This window comes from Epargyreus clarus, unplaced genomic scaffold, assembly GCF_041222505.1.
Source record: "Epargyreus clarus isolate Ecla_fem2 unplaced genomic scaffold, WU_Ecla_fem_2.2 ptg000001l, whole genome shotgun sequence".
Taxonomy (NCBI): domain Eukaryota; kingdom Metazoa; phylum Arthropoda; class Insecta; order Lepidoptera; family Hesperiidae; genus Epargyreus; species Epargyreus clarus.
The window spans coordinates 3,846,912-3,866,517 of NW_027332209.1; the positions used below are offsets into that span (position 1 = coordinate 3,846,912).

General features: G+C 33.3%; 1 protein-coding gene across 1 annotated transcript in view; it reads right to left on the minus strand.

Annotated features, from left to right (window-relative positions):
* boi (brother of ihog) overlaps window positions 1-19,606 on the minus strand; it is an 86,365-nt gene that overhangs the window by 35,886 nt on the left and 30,873 nt on the right. The window contains exons 2-3 of the mRNA XM_073074162.1: window positions 8,735-8,802; window positions 1,218-1,456 (exon numbers count right to left, since the gene is read on the minus strand). Coding sequence (XP_072930263.1) covers window positions 1,218-1,456; window positions 8,735-8,802 — 307 coding nt within the window. The remainder of the gene's footprint in view (window positions 1-1,217; window positions 1,457-8,734; window positions 8,803-19,606) is intronic.

Genomic DNA, 19,606 nt, shown 5'->3' on the forward strand with positions numbered 1-19,606 from the left:
ATCATGTCCAGGACAAAACGGTGGAAAATTCAGAATATCCTATTTAAACGGACTCCTTGCGAGAATTCTCTCTGAAACTCGAGTTCAATTTCGTTTTGGGCATTCCTTACGTCTTGTGTTTCCCCCATTCTCGGTACAGATCGATGCAAGCCTCGCATTGAATCGAATGTTGGAGCAATCATTGGCTTCGGTCAATCACTTCAATTTAAGCGAATCGCGCTCACATAGAGCTTATATTGAAAGCCCAGTAATTGAAGCCTCTTGAACTCTTCCATAAATATTTCCACATAAAATATGATTTTTTTATTAATCATTGAATGTGAGGGGCGGTCGACTGAAGTAAACTATGCAATTATGTCATTGATTTTAACTCAATATTGATTGTAGTAATTCATTTACACAATATGATTATTAAGAACCCATAAATAATCAAAAATATGTTAACATATCTGCCACAAATATTAACAAGCTCAAGAATCCAAATTTAATCTTGGATTTGCGAAATTTAACTTATAGTTTCACAAAATCTAATTTTCCAACCTTAGTATTGTTAAACAAGAATCTATCTAATCCAAAGATTTTAATTCGCTCAAACTAATATTTCAAACACCGGATCTTGATAAAAATATTCCATGCATTTTGAAATCAAGAATAAATCTTAAACAAAACTCAATTAAGGATTAAGCTACGCTAAACTAACATTTCAAAGCTAATTTAGGACCCGAAGTTAGAAGTCGGCAAACTAATTTGCTTAAAATTCCAACAAAACAGATTTTAAACAAAGAAGCTTATCAAAAGTTTGGGAATGGATACAATAAGTAACGCTTAGGGTTTTAACAAGAAACGCACCTAAAATACTTAATTTAATGTAAGCAACTTGCGAAAACGCTTATAACTTTGTGCCTGTGATGAGCATTTTTAGTGCACGGGCATACAGCCCACCTGATGTTAAGCAGTAACTGGCACCATCGATATAATTTGTTTTTTGCTGCAATTGCAATTAAGACAAGAATAATGTATGAACGATATATTCTATTGTCTAAGTTCATGTAGTTTACTACACGATAAAAAACATAAAAACCAGCTCTTAAATATCCCTTACCTGTGACTTATTGAAAGTAACTAAAACTTCTGAACGCATATATTTTTAACAGGAAATCCACAAGTAATTAAGTGACGCTTGTATTAGAACTAGTAGTGATATTCAAATATCCTACCTGATACAGAGATGTCGGTGTGTCCTCCTTGATCTCCACTACCAGTTTTGTGGATATGCTATCAGCAGCACTGGTCACCTGGACGTCTTTCCAGTCATTCCAGTCGTCGTCGGGTACCACCGGTTTCCATCGCCAGGCCAATCTCTCTCCAGGTACTCTTACTGCACATTCAAACGTAACTTCATCTCCCACGGGCGCAATTACCGATTCTGGGTATTTTGTGAATTCCATTTCAATTTCTGAAACAACAATAAAGTCATTATCTTCAGTAACAATCATTCTTACACGATTAAGGATATATTAGATATTTGTATTTATGTTTGTAAGAAATATAAGTACATCCACATTTAGAGCATTCATGGTGGCTGGAATAGTAATCATTGCAATAAACGGATCTCTTTGATGGTTAAAATGGAACAGTAATTAGCCCTAAAAGCATCAGTTATTAGCGCTAATAAGGTTAAGTTATGACAGAAGCTTGTTGAGTGAAGTTTTGGTCTGAGTTTTATAACACATTTGACTTTATTAGTATACAAAAAGAGACAAAACACAGCATCAAAATAAACGACCTGCTCCGAAGCAACATGTTGCTCCCACACTATTTATCGAAAGCTCGCAACTCGCAATATCTTTGTTCGCTAAGCGGCCGTTATAAAGCGACGTGCATTAAGGTGTAGGAACGTTCTTATTGAGGCTTTTTATTTGCATACCTAAGACGAATAAAGTCATGTAGCCGAGGATACAAATGAAAGAAATAAATCCAGACGTCCTTGAACGCTCTTCCCCACACATTTTGATCTTGAATGACTCACTCAATCCGCGATTAAACCTCTACGGCCTCACTCTAAATAGAACCTTAAAGCGTTAGGCTAAAGCCCAGTGTACTTCTATGTTTTCATTCACAAATTGTTTTGCATTGTTTGAAACAAATGTATGAGATATCTCACGTGCCATTGGCCGCTCTCAGAAGAATCTCACGTTACAACTTCATCTCACTTGAATCATTGCTTAGTTTAAATGATATCACGATCATAAGAGCCAGTTAAGCTATTTATTATTATAGAAAAAAATGTTTTTTATGAAAATAAGTACCTATTTGTGTACATTTAAAATTGCTCGATGACTATTTTAGAAAATCATGTTTTAAAACGAAAAATAAATTTCGATTAAGATTATATTATATGAAAAAGCTTACAATTTGCCTGATTTCTTGATCACGGAAGAGCTAACAGTAAAAATAAAACGTCGATAAACCATGGGACGCACGATATAAGCAATTAACTGTTTCCAAGTAATTTACATCAATTGCCACACCTCATAAAGCTTGGTAAGCCTCGCATAAAAGTGAAATATTCTTAGCGCGCGGGGCTCACGTCATTAAAGTCGTGTTTTGCAAACGATCGCCTATTAAATTTGCATGATTGAACCTATTACTTGGAGTGTGGTCTAAGAATTCTCTTCCTCAATCGAACGCTCCACTCCGCGCAGAATGCAGACAACTACTTTTGATATTAAGATTATTGCCGGATGAGATCATGTCAGTTGTTTTTTTGCATGAACGGTTTTTTATTTTGCTCTATTTTGCAAGCATTCCTATTGTCATGTTTGTGTGTTGTCATGAGAATGTCGACGTAACTGAACCGTAAACTTGAAAATATAATTAGTCGGTACTTTTACATTCATCTAATCTTTATTGAAAATCAATTAGAACATCAGCTGAAATTTGCTTTTTTTCTCTCTTCTAAAATGTATATAGGAATAAGTATTTTTTGTATGGAAACTAAACACATGATTCAACAGATCACTACGCAATCTTGCAGTTCTCATCTGGTGATGTCCTTACAAGATCTTATTCACATAACTAAGTAGTATCCGCTACAGTGCGATAATATATGTTGCTAAGATAAGGTAGAGATTATAGAAGACTAATGGTTTCCCCGTATGTACTATGTATGTACATACAGGTAGGTGCCTACTGCCTACTAGGTTATCTTCGCTCCCAAGTGGAAACATTGAATACATACAATAATACTTATAATTAAATTCAGCTTCAGTCGGATTGGTATTCAAATAAGTTCTAATTTTATTCTTTATAGGCGATATTCCACGTATCTACACCACAATCTATAAGCTACAAAAAAACATAAACTAAGATTAAACTACATAAAAAATGTTAAGAAACATCGCCTACGTAGAAAGATTTTTTTGTCAGATTGGTTCAGTCGGCTTCAATCCGTTTCTGGACACAAGTGTTTTGATATTTCTTTTGCTTGTTTGATAATACTGCTGCTAAATACTTTCAGTAGTTCCTTCAAAGAACGCGGATATACCGCTATTAGTGCAGAGTTAACTTGATTACATTTGACTTACTTATGCAGATAACATTAACAGTTACTTACAAGAATGTTCTCACCAAGAAACACGATTAGACAATTATTTATATGCCTTCATATGCGGCTGACAAGATACCGCTATGCGTAATAATAATAATGGCACGGTGCGGAGGGAAATAAGCTAGAGATTATGCAAGACGAATGACTTTCCCGTAGCCTCTGACACTAGCACCGTTTGCACAGGTAGTTGCCGACTGTGCAGATATTAATCTTGTCTATACAAATATACGAATTGACGTGAAACTCTGATCCCAACATACCGCGTATTTATAAGCTCAAAAGCTGTTTTTTAAAGTTATGCCGATTTGTATAGGATGGAGTGCAAAAGAGGCGAATTGAAGCGGCTTTTACCTGAACGATAAAAATATATACGTTTCCTGTTTCAACATATAAGTTTACCTGAAGAAACATGCTAGAACTTGTGTGACACAAGTTAGCATAGCAAACTAGCATGGCCATACGATGTTAAGAGGTCATTTCTGCCAATGGACATCTGTAACTAACCTCAAATAGTTTAATATATGTGAGGCTGTTGTTGACCACAGGTGCGTTGCTATCCCTGAAGACTAAGTTAGAACGTCTCGGAAAAAGAGCTATTCTATTATTTACAAGTGTCTATCCACATACTTTAAACCAGAACTGCTCTCTAACGTTTTAAACATTTATTTATTTAGGTAGATCTCGTAATCCCACGATCTTATCGATTGCACACATTTATGTTACTATTAGCGACCACCCGTCTAACAAGTTGAAATTCCAGAACTAGCTTTTTCCATCATAATAAATATCAATCAATGAATTCAATGTAGCGTCCGAATCTTTATTCATTTCTCATTAAAATTCTTGCAAGGTTTCAATGAATTTAAACATGAACTTCTTATACGTAGAAGTGTACAACCTTTTACAAGGAATGCCTACCATTCCGATTCTGTAAAAAATGAATTTTCTTAGTCTTCAAAGCATCAGGAGCTTTTTATTGTTTACTGCCAGAACAATTTAAATAAGTATTTTATAACAGAACATTATAAATTGTTCTGCAATAGTATTTTTACATTTTTACGTAACGTAACGTAACGTAATGTTACGTAAACTTTTTCGTTTACCAATTACACCGGTGGCTTACAAATCCCGTGACTTACAAGTTCTCTACAAGGAACCATAATCATATTTGAATTAGATCCATTTGAGATATTTTTGTACAAATTTAATTGCGTATTTTAATAACCACGTCCAACAATAATATTTATTACTAACAAGTGCCCTTATTTGTGACACAATTATCGTCGTAAAGCAATTTATGGATTAATAACAAGAAACGTTCCCACTAATTGACACTAGTATTTCTAATAAAATAATATTTAATATCTAAATTTGGAAACGTAGTCAAATATAACAAGTTAACAAGTTGTTAAAATCGAAACCGGCACCCTCCGCTAATGACTTCTTACAAACAGGACAATAGTCCGAGAGCCAGTGTTCCCTGTTTCTGCCTAATAATAGCAGTGTTAGGCATTGCTGTGTTCCGTTTTGAAGGGTAAGGGAGACATACTTTTCCGAGGCGTTGCAGCTTAGTCCTCATGGGTAGCGGCGCATCTGTGGCTGACCTCAGGTAGGAATATCTAAGTCTTTCTGGGGTTGATTACAGATGTCCATGGGCGGCAGTAGCCACTTACCATCAGGTTGACTGCATGCTCGTCTGCTACTCTTATATTATAAAAAAAGAACCAAAGTAGTAAGCACAAGTAGTGGGAAAGCTCACGGATACTACAGAGACAGCACTTGACTTATCAAGAAAAATGATTTATCATAAGTACATCACTGACTAGTAAAATGATCCCTTACTGAGTAATAAAATATATCCAATACTCGGGTTATATTTTTGAGATTGAATATTAACAATAAAAGACTAAAATATGGGAAAAAAAATATAATTATATAAGCTTATTTTATTCTTTGGAAGAAAGAACCTAGTTTGATACATCATTTCGTAGAAAACAAACATTTTGGTACGTATAAAAATTTAAAAACCATTTTCATCAAATAGTTTCGAATATCATGAAAATATTTTGTCGATATAATCATTCGGGTAAAATACCGACACTACTTATTTAATATCTCCTCCAAAATCACAACTGGCTCTCTGACTATAGGATAATGACGACTTACTGTAAAATTGCTTCTGCACACACGCGTAAGATTTGGGACCCGAGGTTTTTAGAAAAGTGTAGCTTTCATTCAAGCCACGGATTAGGGCCATTTTGTAGTTTTTTTAGGATTTGTGTAAACCTCTACTTCTTTTATCACTATTAGGAATTGCAAGTAAATTCGAATTTGTTCAAAATTGAACAAAGTAACGTATCTGACTGACGCATTTTACTTTTTTCAAATCATATAGACCATGTAGTACTTTTTCCACTATGCTGAAATTCTTTTTTGTATTTGTGTTATTAATTCCCGACATTCAAGTTACATAGGTATATTTTATTCTGTTTCTGTATTTTTGTGGCATCGAAATCCACTTTTATATTAAAAAATATACCCAAGCGTATTCGCAATTCCCGAACATACGTCAAACCTCTCATATTTACAAAATAACATTAATGTAACCTCACTCAACTGAGTAAATAGCTCAAAGTAGTTCCGTCTCCGGAATTCTCGGGCCTACAGTCCGGGACGGATTAGTGGCTTTTATTTACCAACAATAAACACATTTGTGTGTGTGACTACCTGCCGTATCCGCTGCGCCGGGAGCGACCCTTGGGTTAACAGGGCTACCGTCGCTGTTTGGATAGTGCGTGGACCCCGTAAACAGATTAGATAATACATAACGTGTATTTGATAGGTTGTAGGAATTTTGGTTATATTTGAATTCAGTCTGGAAATCTAGGGTTGAAAACAAGTATGTTCCTTGTCCTAAACAGTCATTTCATAGAAGTTCCCATAGACGAACGCGTGTCGAGCTTATAAACTACTTAAAGCTTGTAATGAAGGTTCGTAAAAGATAGCTGGGGTTAGTGTTGTGGTTATAATCGTATTAGAAATTAGTTACTGTTACATCGACAATGAAGAAAGACAGAGTAAGTGTTAATCTAGAATTTATTAATGTTATGAATATGACGCTATGATGTTCCTCATAAAAATATGACATTTGTGACCGATATCAGGACTATAGCTATTTTAAGTTCATGAACAAATATTTTTAGACTTGTTACTTGATACCTTTAATTGGGTATATACAATTCTCAATAACTTAATTATTATATTACCTAAACAACGTAACAAAACATTTCAGGTTACCGTACCTTCGAACAATACTGAAATCTACAGCTATTTTTAGACCAAACCCTGACATTTAGCTGGCAACCCTGGTAACCGCTCCAAAATAAATAACAACCCGGACTTACCACTTCGTAATGATACAATGCCGGTTTTTATGCTATACCTCTGACAAGCCGCGGCGTTCCAACAGCAGTGGATAATGAATGACGTGAAAAGCCCATCAGATGAGATCGTAATCGAGGGCCCAAGGAGACAGGGCCCATCAATTCATCCGGGATTAAAAATGTGAATAATTCTGTTAGCAATTAGTTTTAATGAGCAAACAAATCGAGTTTCGGATACCATGTTGCGTTTAATGCATATTTACACCGAGTTCAAATGGCGTTGGCTAATGGATAATCTAAATGTCTGTAAAGTTTGAACCGTAAAAGCTGTTTAGCTTTTTAGTTTAATGCGCAATACTCATTATCGCACGCAATATTAATAAATAACGTGTTATTGGTCCCAGTCTGAACGATGAATATATCATTTTGTTTGTTTGAAAACCATGCTCAGTACATACATTAATGCCAAAAAAATTTGAATAAGCAAAATGATAATAACAATCGTCGTTCATTAAAAAATATGCACAAATATTACCACAAAATTGATATGTAACGATTTATCGGCCACAGATGCGTTGCTTCCACTGAGAACTCAGTCACAAATGAACTACGATGCCATTAAAATTAGGTGCATTTAACTTTTCGAATAGCACTCTTAATTGACCTTATTAGGATCCAGGAAATAGACGGAAACTTCTTCCTGCGGTGTTATTCATATTTGACAATCTATATGCCTAGAGCAGTGACGTCATAACTCCGTCCTATAAAAAAATTATACTTAAAAGGGGACTAGTAAAAGTAATCGCGGATAGGTTTATTATTAAGCTTAGTATACCCGTACATAAAACATAATACAACACATTACCAAGCCAAACCATTCTTAAGTAAATTCTGAACGTTCCCTTGAAGTCAAATAAGTAGGGACAAAGATAAACGTTAACTTTGAAATGAGTTGTTTACGAGCAAATAGGGCGGTACCTAACTTCAAATAACCTACAGAATTCAATTACATATTGAATAGCTTCGTATATTCTTAGAATTTTCTAATATTCGGTAATAACTGCGAGACTTTTATGTAGCTTTCCCGTATCGCGAAATAAGAAATAAGAGCTTATTTATAAAACGGACTGGCTTTGATACGCGACTTCGTTTGTGTGTTACATTTTTTTTAATTTTGTTCTATATTAAAGCTGGGATTTGTAAGAGTCAACTGACGCTCGGCACCAATAAAACCAAGGACTTACTTCCACTTATTCTAGAAAAAAATATATCTACACGTTATAATATCTTAGTAATTGTAAAACTGTAGACTACTATTATTTCAGAATATGCGTAATATAATTTATTAATTGTAAATCAAATGATCATAGATTAGTAAAGATTACTCACTCCTAACAAGAAAATGTACCCAGTTTTGAGAATCGAAATAGTTGCGTAAAAAAGTTTTGCCACGTCTCCGTGCTAAAATGTCCCTAAAATATTTGAAATACTTATTTATTTATTATGTAAATTATGCAGTATTAGTTATTTATTCGTAAATTTTCTCTAAAAATGTTTTTATTTGTCAAGAATTCAAAAAAAGAACTTACTATAATAAGCCATTTGCGGCTTCATTCAATTTCAAGGCGGCGAAGTATCTTTACTAATCTATGCAAATTATGATCACTTTTATAAACAGTCATATAATAACCATAGATAATAACGTTAATTCATAAAAAATACTAAACATAATTGTATTTACCAGCTGCTGCAGGTGCTAATACTCCAAGGAACAGATGAAGAAACAGCGTAACCCCCATCCTGGCATTTCTGTAACAAAAAAGGTAAGGTGTTTAAAGGTGGTAGAACCCTTTGTGGTTCGACTCCGGCGGCACCACCGCCACACCTATTTCTACCTAATAATAGCAGTGTTAGGCGCTGCTGTGTTCCGGTTTGAAGGGTGTGGTAAGAGAGACAGACTTTTGCGAGGCGTTCCAGCTTAGTCCTCAGGGGTAGCGGCGCATCTGTGGCCGACCTCAGGTAGGAATATCTAAATCCTATCTGCGGTTGATTACAGATGTCCATGGGCGGCAGTAGCCACTTACCATCAGGTGGACTGCATGCTCGTCTGCTACTCTTATATTATAAAAAAAAAAAAAAAAAAAAAAAACAAAAATATTTAATATATTATATGCACCTTTGTCAAAATATTATTACTTAAAAAAAGATAATTATTTTCCTGCCAACGTTGAAAGCATAGATTTGTAAAGATTACTCACTCCTAACAAGAAAATATACCCAGTTTTGAGAATTGAAATAGTTGCGTAAAAAAGTTTTGTCACGTCTCCGTGCTAAAATGTCCCTAAAATATTTGAAATAATTATTTATTTATTATGTAAATTACGCAGTAAGTATTAGTTATTTCTTCGTAAATTTTCTCTAAAAATGTTTTTATTTGTCAAGAATTCAAAAAAAGAACTTATTAATAAGCCGTTTGTGGCTTCATTCAATTTCAAGGCGGCGAAGTATCTTTACTAATCTATGGTTAAAAGTGACAAAAAGTAACAATGCCCATAGACTTATTTTCCTTCGTATAAATGAAACCATGGCTTAAGAGTAATGTTAAGCTATTCCATTTATGGCATAATAATATCTAATCTAAATTTAAATGGCATGTATTGAATAATTAGGCGCGCAGTATGTAGCAATCTCGCCAACATCTCGCTTAGGCGTCTAACATGGAACCCAATTATGTCTGTCAATTTCATTTAAATTTTAATCGCCTCCTGCGTTAGTAATTGATTTTATGTGTACAATTGTAATTCTGATACAGATTAATAATAAATTTTGTTGATTGATCCGGAAACCGTATTCCATTTTCATTAAAGCATTAAAATTTCGCCTGTTTTACACGAAAGTAGTCGCCCTATTATGTCAATATACATATGTATTTATTATCACTACACAGTTATAAGTATTTGCAAAGTATTTAAATAATACCTATATTGTGATTATGTCTGGTACATACGTTTATATATTCAAAGACTCATTCCCGGAACATAGGTACTCAAATAACTGATACTGATTTTTTATTAAATTATTACACATTAAATTATTAAAAATAAAAAATGTAATATTTATGGGCTAACGTGACATTTTTATAGCTGCGGGATATTTTTGCACTTGGAGCACGTGTCGGTTTCGAATTTCAAATGCGTTCTATTTTTAAATTGATGTTATGTTGTGCTTTCTCACGTATTCCTGACGAAAATAACACATTGGTATCATTCTCTTAAATATATGTTCAAATGCAATATTTCTGCAAAATATTATCTACTTTTATTAACGTTTAAAATAAGAAGATAAAGTGTTGGTGAATATATCACTAATTACTACGGGAATCAAAACAACGAAACTAATTCAATGAGTAGGAATACTGAAGTTATTGCAACCAATTTTAGATAGAAGAGTTTTCCAGTTTTCACTAGGTTGATACAAAATAATTTACAGTATATTAAGATCTGTAAAACCTAACCGCGCTTGCAGTTTATGTATTAACAATTTAAAAAACTTTATAAGTGTGGAAAAATATACATAAAAGTCTTTCTGTGAAAAATAATAGCAGTGTGACAATTCTAATGCGACTTGGTTTTAGTTTCCGCAAATTAACGCCTGATAGGTACTATTAACTACAAAAACATCTCGTCATGTACAAGTAACGAGAAAAGCCGCTTCTATTGCAACGGTACGGGGGCGCAGTAAAGCTTATTTTCTTAAGAACATTTTGTATATTTCTTATTATACTCATAGATTAGTAAAGATACTTCGCCGCCTTGAAATTGAATGAAGCCACAAACGTCTTATTTTAGTAAGTTCTTTTTTTGAATTCTTGATAATTAAAAACATTTTTAGAGAAAATTCACGAATAAATAACTAATACTGCGTAATTTACGTAATAAATAAATACTTATTTCAAATATTTTAGGGACATTTTAGCACGGCGACGTGGCAAAACTTTTTTACGCAACTATTTCAATTCTCAAAACTGGGTACATTTTCTTGTTAGGAGTGAGTAATCTTTACTAATCTATGATTATACTACGTTATATGACATAAATTGGTTTATTATAAAGAAGATTATATCGTCGCAAAAGGCTCGTGTGTTAGACTTTTAGCCGTTCCAGTGACGATATGTAAAATTATTTAGTGTAACTTAAAAATCAATATGTTCTTATCGTATTTTTAATTTTGAAAAAATATTTAACCCATTTGACATAAATTGCCAAATAATGTAAAGTATTTATTGCTGACTTTAAGATATTACTAAAGTAAAATAACAGGTTAAGAATATAAATAAAAAAGTAATTAACGGAAAACTTAAAAACCCCACTAAATTAAAGCTTATAGTTATAATATATCGCGATTGGGTCGCAAAAAGCAGCTTAAACGTTATATCTACTATCTGACACTAATGCAAGCAATAAGGCAATGTAGAAGAAATTGCACATCAATCGCTATTTACAGCTAATAACCCACCTCACTACACAAGTTCATCGCTAGTAATTTCGCATAGTATTGGACATTTTAATAACTAATTTTGTATAACGTTGTTTTATATAGGTTAGTTACTAAACTCATTACTAAAGTCGTGGTCAATCAATATTAATATTTTATAAAACGTTTTCCGTCATAGAATATTGTTTTCGTATATCGTAGAAAATGCTTACACCATCGTTGGCAATAGTTTTACTATAGTATCTACCTATCTCATTTTAACCAGACTCAAAAAAACTACTAATAGATTGACTGGTTTATTTGTCTGTCGTCTATTTAAGAAAAACTATTAAAGAAAAATATTTTGCCTTCACTAAACATGCTGACATAATTTATTATCAGATGAAATAGTAATTTATAAAAATACGTAACAGTATAAAAAATACAATTACGATTGTTTGCGAATAATACTATAAACATCTTATAAATATTTTATGTACAGAATAAGCTCAGATAATATTGGATTAAATCGCTCTAATCTAGATGACTAAAACTTCCAAAATAGTTACAATTTTGTCCGATTTTAGATAAATAATCTGAGACTATCGTTATAAATTCAAGAACCATCTGTTTACAGACTAAGCTTAGATAATATTGGATTATAATCGATGTAATCTGCGTGGGTAAGATTGAAGCGGTTTGTTTACTGCGTCTCAAACTCTCAAGTAATTCGTATTTAAATTAGGCTCAGGTTTAACGGGCTCCACCATCGTCATTCCTGTCACGCGCTTCTGATGTCAGCTCCAACACCATTCGTAGTGTAGTTGATTCATGCTTATCATTTTGGAATTCTCATTAAGTTGACTTTACTATTACGCTTTTACATTGCATCTACAATGATTTGGAATTACTTCTGCGCCGTCTGCTATTGAAAGGTGCATGACAGAGATACAAGTATTTACTTGAGCCATTCCATCTTAGTCTTCGCACATAGATCACTAACTTTAAATACTACTTTGATGCTTTCATTACAAGACAGGGACAATAAGATTACAAGCGTTTTGTAGTGTAATGTAACGTCTCTAATTATAACTGACCATTGTTTGCCTAATTTACGATTCAATTATCGAAGTTGCAATTGAATTCGTATCATGATCATGCCATGGATGCCAGGCTTTGTCCTATATCCAATTAGAGACAAATTAAACGTTATTATAACTTATGTGTACGTGTGAAACACCTAATATGTATTTCGTGATACGAAATAATTCTCGATATAAACGCAGCACCTTTCAATGGAAAGCTAAAATCCCGTGGAGTTATTTGAGCGAAAAATAAGACGAGAAAAGTATACGGAAACGAAACAGATGTGTGTACAGGGCACGATGTTTTTTAATTGCAAACTCTTACGACAAACTTGCTTTTCAATCGCGTTTAGAAACGGAACGTTTCTCGCTCGAAAATAATAAACGAAAGAATTTTCAAAATATTGCTAACTAGAAAAGGAAACTTTCGCATTTGTAAAAACAATTCATTCACCATTATAGTTTTCATGTGACTCTGTTTTTTTTGGATTTAAGGACAGCCTAGGTCTTAAAGGATAACTTTTGTATAAATTTCACAGAGATAACAAAGAAACATTTATAAAGTGGACTAAATAAATTCCTCTTTCATCTAACAACCTTGATGCTGTCCAGATTATTACATCACCGATCTTCACTACATTCATCTCCTCTAAATCGCAAAATCCCACAAGATCTTATCGACATTCTCAATTCATTGTCCTAGAATCGTACCATAGTTATCGTTTCCGTCACTACATCATTAATCCAGTGACTGATTTTTCTTGCCTACTCAAACTCCATTCAGATTCACTCGAGCTCATACCTAATTCATACAATGACTCCATCAACACTGTCCGGATTGTTTATTGCTGAATGTGGTGCACGTACATGCTTTATGCCGTTGCGTCCATAAACTGATTTAATATTCTCCCCACGACGGCGTGTCCGCGGACGTATTTCAGACTTAACACAGTGACGTTTCCTCGCTGATCTGCCAGTTGGGCCGGCCTTAATTTAATACATCCTCCACGTCGGATTGAAGTGACAGTTCTCTTTAAAAGATGGACGTAAATTAATTAACCGTCCGTTCTTTCAATTCCATATTGTTATACTAGCTTCTTAGCATCAATCCCGCTCGCATAACTTAAAGTTAAAACTAGCTAAATATGTTTTTCCTGAACAAGTACGCTCTCTCAACTTTTATGTATTAACAGTCACTTATATGTTAAAACTATTATAACAGAAAACTATTTTTACCTATTGTTCGACCGCTATAACAGTCTCAATATTGAGTATCTACTAAAATAAATATTGAGTATCTACTGAATCCTCTTACGTTTCTTATCCATTATTATTTGGTAATCTTAAAAAAATATACAACTTCAATAACAGTTTATTCGTTTCTATGATAGTTTTATTTGTTCGTTATGTATCTCCTCTGGGTTGGATCACATCACAAAGAATAATTTTATATAGCTGTTAGTTTTTTATTTGGCAAACAGTTAATACACTGATCCATCAAAATTTACAATTAAAGAACTTTGTATCATCTAAGCCGCATAGCTACTATGTTAATTAAACGCTCCATGAAGATTACGTAACAACGGAACCTAACAAAAAAAAACTTTATTTTGTAATAGACGCTCGGCCTCCATCTCGCCTGATGAAAAGCGCGTTCTTAGATGAGGCACGCCTGTCTAGAAAAAGCTTACTCACCATTGCTTTAAAGAACTCCGAGTCACTCTTACTGGAGTTACTTTGACGCACGTGACTGGGTTACTATTTGGAAGTGCTTAACACACGACGTAAACATACGATCCTAAAGAAGACATCCGAATGTCATATCGTAACATAGTTGAAGATTCTCGAATCCCACAAGGGAATGCGTCTCGTATATCCTTAGTGCTAAAAGCTTCCGTGTGTGTAAGTTATGCATAAAATTAAGAATAAAAAATATTATGCATACTACATATGACCTACTTTGTTAGTTTATTTACATTTGAAAACAAACTGCATGATACAGCTTCAGGCATACACCTTTTAAGGCAAAAACCAACCAAATTTTGTGGATATTTGTCGAAGTTGGTGAATAAAAATATTATTTATTATCTCAACGCTATAAAGAAATAAATAATTAAGGTAGAAGAAAAAAAGAAAGAAAAATATCTCTAAATAGTTTTAAATAAATTTCCATTTTCCGTCTTAGAGACCCACCGTCACAACGCGATACTAAGATTGATTGATTGACGAGCAATAATCTACCGGCGAACTTGGGTAACTAAACGCTGTAAGAAGGTTAGAGGTTAATGGACTCACGAAAAGTCGGATTCGGTATTATCTAAATGATTATTAAAACGAACTTTCGCTTTAGTTTAGTACTCGGATTCCTTTTATTAGAATACCGTTTGGCTCTACTTCCAGAGAAGGAAAGTGACTTGTGAAGAATCTTAAAGAATTTATTAAAAAGTTCAAAAGTTATGTGTAAAGGATTTTCTTGGAAAATAGTCTGAAAATTCGCACGCTTGTCTAGAATATTGTCGTCTTGACAAGATTACAGTAAGTCACACCTATCTGAAAATAGAAATGTCAGCAGTTTATTCCAGATGGTGATAAAATCAAGATATAACTAATTCTAGCAAAGTGTACTATACCATACCAAATTCTACTTCCTTCATTAAACAATCTACAAGTTCGGTGCTACCCCTAACTTGTCCCATGTCATACCAGATTTTAAACATATTATAAAGCAATATATGTGTAGGTTGTCACCGTAGTCGAACCATAAAGACACCTGCTACCTCCAATCTATTACTACTATGTTCAAACAACTCTCCAGTTTAAACCTTTAATGCAACTAACAAGAATATCACAGGCGATCGGATACTTCAGCCGGCATTTCCAGTTTTCTTAATACCTGATAATCGCTACAATCTCTAACTGGTTTCTGTTTATCATGAGCTTTATATACCGTTAATGCTTCTAAATAGATGTTACGCTCCATCGTATTAACACTGACTATGTTTATGCGAATTAATGACTTGATAACGATCGTGTTTTCTATAAGTAGTGAAAGTGTTGTTATAGGTGGTCCTGGTTGTAATCCCAAGCCCAGCCACGTCTTATTTCATAATTTTTGATTTACAAAAAAAAATAAAAAAAATTTTTACTTGCCTTATATGATAATGAAAATTATCATGCGGAAATCTATATGCATAAGATTTCTTTTTATTCTAAAAGATGTGTAAACATACATCAATTCGACTAGTTCAGAGACTCGTAAACACTAATGAGACAACAATCATGTTATTTTTTGATGTAACAGGTCATTAATAGCCTCTTTCTATTCTCGAAGTACTCTTCTATCCTCAAAAGGCTTAGGAGTCGATTCCTAGTATCGAAGCCAATAATCGATAACTGAATTTCGAGTCTATCCAACTTCGAGTTTATCTAAGTTATGTCAATACCGTTATTAAATTTGAATACCATGTTCTGAAACGGTTATAGATTGACACTGCCAACCTGCGACCAAACTTTACAGCGATTCATAGAACAGCCAGGGTACTTCCTGGATGCATGCCAACTTATATTTAATAGGGAAAGGTTGATTGACATCTATGCATGTCAATGGAAAGGAACTTGAATATAGAGCTCTAAATGTTTTCTACACTAATATTATAAAGAGGAAAACTTTGTTTGTTTGTTTGGTTGTAATGAATAGGCTCCAAAACTACTAGACCGATTTTAAAAATTCTTTCACCATTCGAAAGCTACATTATCCACGAGTAACATAGGCCATATTTTATATGAAATATATTTGATAAATAGATTTTGAGGCGGTACAAAGTTTGCCGGATCAGCTAGTTGTATATAAAAGGGTAACAATCGAAAATGTTTCTAAGTTACGAATTTTTCATTGCAAGAATAAAACAGAAACTAATCAGTAATTAATAACAAGTCAACACAGCTGTGCTAACACTAATGCTATAAAGCAAAAAATATAGCTCAAAAATGTGTTAAAACAATTATAGACATTTATGTATTTGAGTTTACGTAGCAAAGAATAATAATTCTTCTTGCATTATGCGAATATGTTTATGAATAAACTAGCTGACCCGGCAAACTTTGTAACGCCTCAAAACAAAATATATTTCATATATAATATAGCTTACTCGTGGATAATGTAGCTTTCGAATGATGATTTTTTTTTTATATCGGTCCAGTAGTTTTGAGCCTATTCATTACAACCAAACAAACAAACAAACAAAGTTTCCCTCTTTATAATATTAGTGTAGATTATAAAATATGTATCTTCTATTAATAAGCTGTTTCCACGCAAGATTACGATTAAATTTCATTGATCCTGTCGCTTTCGTGTGACGGTGTGCACACACATGTAATCCTTGTGATTTTCCTAATTCATAGAAATAACAACAACAACAAATTCATATTTACCTGAACAATTCTGTCCAAAAGCTCTACAACTATTTCGCACACAATCATTGATCATGCATATGTTACATTGCTGTACCAAACATTAATTCACACACTAATGAATGGCATCTCGATTTGTGAATACGTGAGAGCTCTCTTCCGATAACAAATGTTTGTTTATAACTAATGCATTAATGAAGAGATAATGTATGATACATTATCATTTACATGCTCAGGTCATATGTTAATCGCTGCTCTAGTTTCGAGGGTCATACATATAGCAATTACGTAACAGTGCACGATATTACTTTTAATATTTTACGATTATGGACGGTAACAAGTACTGATAAGTTAGTCAACGTCCCAACCCAATTAAAATGAAATGTTAGAGAAAGATGGATTACAACAATGTTTAAGGAATGTATAATCTTGTATTTAACATTAACAAGGGGTTTATATTGGAAGTGTAGAATAATAAATTGTTGTATCTAATTAAACAATGATGGATTATTACGTCATCTATTTTTATGAGTAAAAATTCAGTTTTTATGTGTTTCGGTGCGCAAAAGTCGAAAGTTTGACATGAAATTTTTAAAAAACGTCATATTTCAATATAAATGTTTAATATAGATTTGATGCCGAAATGTCCATGGGAATAGAATCAGAAATTTTATTTACGTCCCAAATAAAAAAAAATACATCGAATGTTGACAGCAAAGTATTATGCATTGAACTACATAAGAGCATAAAACAAGTGCCAAGAGTATCTCATTTTCTTTAATAGTGCATTAATTTCTTTTAATATAGTAGTACACTAAACCATATTGTCTCTTGAGTAATAAGAATAACAAAAGTTAAAATAAAAAACCTTTTAAACAATTAAGTAAATATTATGTAACTTTCCACGTCCGAAGTTTCCAACTTAACCCTTTGGGGTTAATGAAGGAACGCGAAGAAAATGTAATTCTTTTCAAAGAAGACTTAAAAGGAAAATGTAATACGAGGCTGTCGTCGGGAGTACAAAATATAAAATTATTTTCTTCTTGATTAGCTTTTGCTCGTAGCTCCGTCTGCGTATTTACTTCTCAACAACAATCTTATTATTATGTTCATTATGAAATTTTCACTGTCCCACTACTGGGCACTGGGTCTCCTCAGAGTCTAACTTGGGTGAGTTGTTTGAACCTAGCTTTATAACCTTTGAGAAAATTAAGAAAATAAGAATGACGTGATCCGTTTGTTTTTCGACTAGAGCCACCACCGCCACAATTATTGTGGCCCATTAAAAACAGTGTTAAGCGCTGTTGTGTTCAGGTTAAGGGTGAGGTAAGTAAGTAGCCGAAGCGTCTGAATTGAGTCCACAGAGGTAGCGAGTAGTGTTAATTTTTAGATCTCAGATAGAAAACTAATCTTATCTGGGGTTTATCATAGATATCCATTGGCGGCATAAGCCACTTACTTAAATACATTAATATTTAAAAGAAAATTATCATTTTTTTTCATAACTACATATTTCGATATTTTAAGTCTATGTGACATTGTCTCCCGATCTTAATCCATCTTTTGCTACTTCAAGCATATCCGTTTTCTAAATTTGCTCAATATTAGACTTCCTTTTATATATATTTTTAATACATCGAAGTTTCCCATGAACAGTGTGCCCACCTACCATCATAATTTTCATATTCATAACAAGTACTTATTATTATGCGTAATACAGGAAAGAGGATGTCTGAATAGCTTGATATTCCCATAATAGGATAGACATTAAGTTAGCATTAAAAAAGTCTTGATGAAAGCATTTTTAAATCATGAAGGACTATTAACTTCCATGAGAACGATCGACATTCATCTTAACACGACAGTAAGCGACAAGCGATTAAGAATATACATATTATACTAATAATTATTGTAAAAACGATGCTTTAAATTATAGTCTAAGTTACTCCCACATTTCAAACGAATCCAACGAAGCCTTATTTACACTACGAATATACGTAAATACGCTAGGAAAACATTACCCTCCCGAATCGAGTTTAAAATGCGTTTGTGTAGTTTTGTTTCATTTACACTTTAAAATTTAAAATAAAGTGTCTTCTGTATTTTCAATTACATTTTGTTAACGGAAAGATTTTATGCCATCTATTCCACACGCCATACTGTTATTTGTTACCATCTGAAGCTCGTGTTAAAAATTAAATTTATTTTGATTTGGAGATCAGAGTTTGACAAAATCATCACATTTTATTTAATATTCAAGTTTCGTTTCGTTTATTTTAATTCAACGACATTATTATAATTTTCCAGGCCAGGAGGCATTTAAAGTGTACCTACACACACAATTAAATTTAAGCGACATAATGAATATACTGTTCGTAACAATACAGCTTAGCTTTTCTCTTATCGCTTCAATTTTAACTTTTACGGTTCACAGGCTACAACAAGGTCCTTACGAAGTACTTAAAGTTCATGGCATTCAATAAAACAAAAGATGCCCGCATATTCATCTCACTTCGCGAATGATCGTTAAAGTTTTATGCTCTCACAAACGATCATATACAAGCTTCGGAGGGTTTTAAAGTATTTTATTTCTGTAGTCTCGGTGTGTGGCGTTAATTTAGGTTATAATAATAAAAAGTATACTA